Consider the following 7,637-nt stretch of genomic DNA (forward strand, 5'->3'; position numbering starts at 1 on the left):
CCCGAGAGATAATCATTGAAGAAGAACATTGGAGCACACTTTTGAACAATTTAACTCGATACATTCTAAGACGAAAGCAGAAATAAAGTCAGTGAAATGACTAAATACCTGGGAATGTGACTTCATGTATTAAAGAGAATGATTTTGGGGTCTCCTTCCTTCCTCCTTACTAATTGTTATGAGTTTGAATATGCAGACAACGATCACGTGATTTGCACTCAGGCATCTTTCTAGAGGCACAATCACTCCATTGCTTCTCCTGAGACTGAGATGAAGTCCCAGATGGAACTTTTGTCCTCTAGTGAAAGGTTCTTGCAGGAGTGTCCGGGTGTGTGCATTTGAGGCAGGTGTCCCGGGTTCCGGCTGTCCCTGGAACCCCGGGCAGCTTGTCCAGCAGGATCGGGTTCCAGGCAGCAGATGGCACTTTGTGAGGAACTTTGAAGGTCTGCCGGAGCAGCTCCTGGGGACAGAGGTGGCCTGGGCCTCCTGCAACTGGCAGCCACCCACCCTCTCCCCGGGGGAGATGCCCCTCAGTCAGGAGAACTGGGATGTCCTCCTGATCTGTGTCAGAAGCAGTAGGTCTTCCTGTGAAGCTGCCCGTGGCCAGGAGGCAGGTCAGAGCCCAGAAAGGAGATGCGGCCACGGGGATCCAGCAGGAGGCCCGCAGAGGGGGTGCGCGCTGAGCACCTGAGGGGTCTGGTGGCCTGGGTGACGAGCAAGGGGGGCGTCTTGGACCCTAGTTCCTCTCAAGTTCTTTCTCTGCATGTCTTTTAATACAAAACCGTTTTCATTTTCTGAATGCTCCTGTATACGTTTTATTCTTCTTAAGTTTTTTTTCTTTCTTTATGTAAGCCTTAGATTAGAGTAGATTAGATTAGAAAACATTAACCCTATGAATTACTCATTTCACTATTTCCGTGAAGTTTAATTTGCCGCAGTACTTCAAATGTTTCAGCGTAAAGGGATCCAAAGCTTTCAAATGACGGAAATCTTTTGTGTTACGATCAAAAGTAGGTAGGTGTTGTCCTCCTTGCTCGGGACATACTTTGACCTCCGAGCCTGAGCTCTGTTGTGATTTTTATTTTTTGCGCATCAGTCAAGATGCCTGGTCCCTTTGGGTCAGCGTGCCCATAGCCCTGTGTCTGGCACCTGGCTCCCCTCGCTCACTCTCTCTTTCTCTGTAACTGGCCGCCAGGAGTCAGCTCATCATACTTCCAGCTTTGAGCAAAATGTTATTGGAGGGTGGCTGCTTTTGTCCCCCAAACAATCAACTGTCTGCGACCCAAGCTTGTTTCTGTAACCAATTCCTTCTCTTTCTGTCAGGTGCTCAAGAGTCAGATTTTTCCATAGCTTCCAGAGGACACAAACGTTATGCACTTCATGTGTGTAGGGGGCACTGGTGTGGGTAAACTATCCTTTTTTTTTTTTTTTTTGTAACCTTAAATAGCAACAGGAATTTTATTTTGCTAAATATTGATTTCTATGTGGAGTTCAGTCTATTAACCTGTGGAGTCCTTCTCACGCTCTCAGTTTCTGAGGCCGCAGGGGACTCAGTGTTGATTTTCCTGCTGCTTGCGCTGAAGTAACGAATAAGGCTTCCTGGGTTAGTGAGTCAGTTCTTTTCTCCTGAGCTATTTGGTTCATCGTGATCCATCTCACAGCGAAGATGTGGGGCAGGGAGGCCACATACTAGAGAAACTAACCCCTTTCTTTACTAGCTTGGAGTTTTTAAAATTGTATATGTTCCTTTTAATTTAGTAATTTTATAGGCACGGGTGGACTTCTCTTCTGAATTCCTTTCTACTTCATCTTGAGGTCAGTACCAAAAGAGGGAAACATGAATGCAAACGGGAAGGGCCCCTACCATTATTTCCCATCAGTTTTGATACAGCATCTTCTTCTTTCTCCACTCAGCTTTCCTAGAAAGCTGTCACGGCATTGGGATGCACCGAGGCACCAGGAAATCAAAGGCAAATCTGACCGTGACGGCCGTGGAAACACTAGGGTGGCTCCCAGGTGAGGGGAAGCCAGCGGGAGCCCTTGGCTTCTGCTCCCACCTTCCACCTGCTCACTGTGGTGCCTGCTTGCGAACTCCATCCAGCCCTCGCTAAGGTCAGTTCCATCTGCTTCCCCACATACTGGATGGTTTCCGTCCACAGAACAGCTTCCTGACCTTCCGCATAGTACGCATCAAAATGATAATAGATTATCATGGTAAGGAATGAAAGGTGCCATGCTTTAAAATAAACACAACATTAAGCATATGAACATGATTTGCCAATACATCCAATCCATGCATCTATCCAGAGACACACATAGCGCAAAACGGAGAACTCTGCAGGAAAAAAAAAAAAAAAAAACTTTACGTAATTCCCAATTCCCATTCTATTCTCCTGTTGCATTTCAGCAGGCACATCTCTCACAACTATTTGCTCCTTATACCTGAACTTCTCTTCTCTTGTTCACTCATTCCCTCCCACCCTCCAATATGGTTTCTGTGAGTTCTTCCAAACCAGCTCTCACCAAAGCTTCAATGCCCCCTTCATCCCAGTGCGGCGGGCACTTTACATCCACATTTTACAATGATGCAATTCTTTGAAGCCATTTCAGTCCTTGAAATCGACTTTTAGCGATATTCTCTCTTACCCTACTACCTCATGGCCATTCTGTCTCTGTTTCTGTTGTGGCTCTTTTCTCCCTTTACCATCTGAAGTTTCGAGGAATCGATCTGAAGTTCTTTGCTCATGCTCTCCTCTTCCCGTGTGACCGCTTCGGTTTTAAGGCTTTCAGTTAATGGAGTTGCTTGTAAATTGCAGACTCAAATGTCCATTTTCCAAAGAATATTCGCACTTGGAAGTCCACCAGTCAATTCTAGGAGATATCTACGGCTTTTGTTTCTGTTTCCTGGCATGCTTTCCTGCAGATCCTGCTGAGAGAACTCCATTTTTCCCCTTCTCCTCATTATACCGTTTAATATAACCGATATAAATTCAGTGTGATTATTGTCTTTAGGTTGCTTTCTCCACAAAACTCACTGGTGCAGAAGCAGAACTGGATTTGTTATGTCCACCCCTATCCTGACAGCCGCATACAGACTGGCTTAGAGAAAGTCTATTTTTAATGTATAACGTGAATAACTAATGAGTAAGTGAATTGCACAATCCATTCTTTCATCAGAGTTGTTTCTTTTTTAATAACAAACAGGGGCGCCTGGGTGGCTCAGTCGGTTGAGGGGCCAACTTCGGCTCAGGTCACGATCTCGCGGTCCATGAGTTCGAGCCCCGCGTCGGGCTCCGTGCTGACAGCTCAGAGCCTGGAGCCTGTTTCAGATTCTGTGTCTCCCTCTCTCTGACCCTCCCCCATTTCAGCTCTGTCTCTCTCTGTCTCAAAAATAAATAAACGTTAGGAAAAAATAATAAAGAAAGACAAGAATTTTTCTATAGAAAATATTTAATAAAGAAAATAATAAATTGAATAAATATAAAGAATATATTTTTTCTCTTAACCACAAATGGAAAGTACACTTAATATTATTCATATATAATTTAAATCTTGTAAATGGTTAAGTAAATAAATAAATTGTTAAATAGATACATAAATAGATCAGCAAGGTCATCGGAAAGTGACTAGTGCTTGTAGAGTTGACATGATGTAGTTAATATTCCTGAAAATATTGACAAATTGATGCCATTCATGTCACAGCAGAATGGAGAAATGAGAGTCTTTGACATGGCAGAACACGTGGATAGTGTGATACGATTAGTCAGTGAGAATCATTTCCATGTTGAACAGGTCTCATTTCTCGCTCCTTAATCTTTTCTGCAAGGCTGTTGACGAATACAAGGATCTCATGATTTCTGCTCTGACGATCTCCCAGGCACAAGGGCTGTATTTCTTCTCTTGCAGGTAGAGGGAGAGTCTTTGGAAGTAGTTCCTCAGGATGGAGTCCTCGTTCGTGAGGGGAGCCTCTCCCTCCCCCACCTCCTGCACGACACAGGCTTCCAGGCTGGTCAGCTGCCGATCAAGTCCCGTGCAGAATTCCTCCAGGAGGGTGGTGTTCCAAGCAGCAGACGAGGAGGCCCCTGTGCAGAAGAAGTGGAAGATCTTCTGGTTCGTCACGTGGGCCACCGAGAGGGCTTGGGCCTTGTGGGACTGGTCTCCACCAAACACGTCCTGGGGGAAGGCGAAGTCGTTTCTGTCCTTCTGGCAGGAGCTGGCAGGGAGTCTCCTCATTTGTCCCAGGAGCGTCAAGGCCCTCCTGTTCAGCAGGCCGTGGGTCTGAGGCAGGTCACAGCCCAGGGAGCAGACGGAGTTGCAGCCCAGCGCCACCAGGGCCACCAAGAAGGAAGAGGGCAGCGCCATTGGGGATCTTGCAGATGCTGTTGGCCTGGCTGGGGTGGGCGACTCTGTGACCCGTGGCTCTAGGTTCTCTGAACATCTTCCCTTGTGCGCACCTCCTAAATGGGAACACATGAGTTTCCATTTTCTGAATCTCCTCTTACTTCCTACTTTTGTTTTCTGGTTTTCATTTTGCATTCTCCAAATGGGTTCAGAGCAGTGCTTCTCAACCGTTTTATTTAATTATTGCCCCCTTTCCCCTGACCCCTTTTAGATTTTTTTTGCTAATTGAACCCTCATGAAATTTTAATGACACAGTTATACTCTATATTTATGTACTCTCTCTCTATCTATCCTTTATACATAGAAAAAGAGAGTGCCAAACTTCCTTTTTGATCCAAGGCAGGGTTAAAATTGATAAAAATTTTAAGCTAAAAGCAAATTTAAAAATTATTACCATTTTATTTATCTCTATAGCTAAGTTTGCAGAGCAAATGTTAACATATTTACATGTATAAATAGTAATGTATTAAGTTACATATTCAAATTAATAATTATACAAAGACAATAATAATATACATGTAATGATATACTTAAAACGTTTTTAAGAACTTCTAAAAACAATTGAAAAATTACAGTATTGTCTTAACATGTATTTTTAGGCCTTAACTTTTAATTGTGCTTCATATCAAAAAACAATTTTTAATTTCACTAGCAGCTAGATATTCATCAAGATATTCTCAACATCGATTTCTTTTCAGCAATTGACATAATTATAAATGAGTTGAATAACTTTAGTAGAATTAAATGATCAAATAGAAACTACTCGCATTTAGTTTTAGAGCCCAGTTCACGCTAAGGCTCCAACGTAAGCATCGTGGCGTCTTCTAGGTAAGGGAAGCCCACCTCTCACAACACAGCTTTGAAATCTAGGAAATGATGGAGGGAGAGTCCTCTGGTGATCCATCTACTGGATGTAAGTTTTATTGCTCTTAACATGCATACATTTTGTATAACGTCCATGAACTCAACATCAATACTTCACATAAGATACCCAAGAAACACCGAGAAGATACAAGGTGATGAGATTATAAATCCTAAGGAATAAGATTTGGTTGAATAGGGTTGATTTGAAGAGCAACGAACCATTATAATACGTAAGATTTGTTCACTCTCCAAGAGCTAATTTTTGCACCGTTGGTAATGATATCGCCTAGAAAATAGGCAAGTAAGAAAACGTATTCGCAGGCGCCTGGGTGGCTCAGTTGGTTAAGCGTCTGACTCTTGGTTTCAGCGCAGGTCATGATCTCACATTTTGTGAGTTTGAGCCCCTCGTCGGGCTCTGCGCTGACAGTGCAGAGCCTGCTTGGGACTCTCTCTTTCTCCCTGTCTCTCTATTCCTCCCCGCTTGTGCTCCCTCTCTCTCTCAAAAGAGATAACCTTAAAAAACATATATATTCAATTTGAATTTTCTTTTATATTTGCATTTAATTTCAAATTTCCCAGAGGACTTTCAGAAGTCCCAAACCAGATCTATTCTTAAAAAAAAAGAAAAGAAAAGAAAAGAAAAGAAAAGAAAAGAAAGTTGTTTGTCCTAAATTCAGAAGTTTGTAAATATTGATTATTATCATGTGAAGAACTTTCTCTTTGCTCCCATCCTTAACTCTTTGGATTTTGCATAGGAAGTTACCCGGCCTAAGCCCTCCATAGACCAACTCTTTAAATGGAAGGTGTGTACCCATCTTGGACACACCAGCTCCTAGTCACGGACTCTGTTACATTCATTCTGTTGTCCTCAGCACCGGGCCCTGAATACTGGCTCAGTAAGTCACTTTTACTGCAGGCGTCTCACTGATTTTCTCCTCCTACCAGAAGGCATTCGTGAATGACCATGCTAGTTTGCTTCATCAGGGCCATAGGTGCTGTGCAAGATTGTAGGGACAATGGCTGAAATTTCTGCTCTAGTCTCCTGCTACCCACGTGGCCTACTGAGATTATTGCTGAAGCCACTGGGATTTTATTTGCTTTCCTGCACACAGGGCTCTGGGACTCAGGCTGCCAAAACAGCACTATTTTCAGCCTTTGCCCAGCACGAGGAAGAACCCCCAGGTGTGGCCTCATCTCAAATCGCCCCTCAACGTGGTCATCACAGAAAACTAACCAGCCTGGCGTCCTGCACAGAACAACACATCGAAACTCCAACTCTCCCGGACCCCAGAGCTCACAGTCACCTGACCGTTGATCCCCGGACTTGGTGGTCCGAAGCGCCAATGATCGAGCCTTCACCCTGAGCTTCTCTGGAGACAACTCAGAAAGAACGTGAACCATTAGCTGCATGCTCCTATCTCCGTCTATTTCTGTGGGAGAGTAGGCTCCGTTTCAGTTCGATATGTAGAATTCGGGGAGGGCAGGGTGGGTAATAATCAGAGCTTCCCTTCCGGTCAGAAAGCAAGGCTTTGGCTTCCTAATTCTTGGCGCCCTGTCCTTGCCTGCCAACCTGCCTCCTCACTCTTGTCCCTCGGCACAGCTGTGTTCTATCTTCTAAATGGCGGGCATGGAGCCTTTAAGGAGCCGCTATGGTCAGACTGTTTGGATGTTATCTGTTGAAGTCCTAACTCCAAAGTGATGGTATTAGGTGGTGGGGCCTTTGGAAGGTAGCGCGAGAACAAGAATATAGCCCTCATGATGGAATTGGGGCCTTTATAAGAGACACCCCACTCTTGGATTTCCAGCCTGTAGAACTGTGACCAATAAATTACTGCTTTTTTTAAAAATTTTTTTAATATTTATATTTTGAGAGAGAAAGAGACACAGACAGGGGTGAGTGGGAGAGAGACTGAGAGAGAGGGAGACACAGAATCTGAAGCAGGCTCCAGGCTCTGAGCTGTCAGCGCAGAGCCCGACGCGGGGCTCAAACTCACAAACCACGAGATCATGACCTGAGCCAAAGTCAGATGCCCAACTGGCTCAGCCACCCAAGCGCCCCAATAAATTACTGCTTTTTACAAGCTACCCAGGGTATGCTATTTTTTTAAGGCAGCCCAAACAGATTGAGCCCTGACCTGCTCTGTTTTCTCCTTAGAATACCTCCCTCCAGGGGTCTGTAAAATACTTAAGGGGAGAGACATCATCTTAGCCGGCTGTTTTTCTAGGCACCCAGTCTGGTCCACATCATTTCCAGAGCACAATCAATATTCATGAGGAAAACAAGCATGACAATTACAGGAGAAAGAATACTACCAACAGAGGCTACAGAGATATGAATCATGTGATTTGAAAGGACAATAGATCTGAAGATC

At 44.3% G+C, this 7,637-nt stretch overlaps 1 protein-coding gene across 1 annotated transcript; it reads right to left on the minus strand.

Annotated features, from left to right (window-relative positions):
• Positions 1 to 3,605: 3,605 nt before the first annotated feature.
• On the minus strand, positions 3,606 to 4,582 carry LOC122474291 (interferon alpha-like). The gene has a single exon (XM_043565160.1). The coding sequence runs from the start codon at positions 4,534 to 4,536 to the stop codon at positions 3,796 to 3,798; it is 741 nt and encodes a 246-aa protein (XP_043421095.1). The 5' UTR covers positions 4,537 to 4,582; the 3' UTR covers positions 3,606 to 3,795.
• Positions 4,583 to 7,637: the final 3,055 nt, after the last annotated feature.

This window comes from Prionailurus bengalensis, chromosome D4, assembly GCF_016509475.1.
Source record: "Prionailurus bengalensis isolate Pbe53 chromosome D4, Fcat_Pben_1.1_paternal_pri, whole genome shotgun sequence".
Taxonomy (NCBI): domain Eukaryota; kingdom Metazoa; phylum Chordata; class Mammalia; order Carnivora; family Felidae; genus Prionailurus; species Prionailurus bengalensis.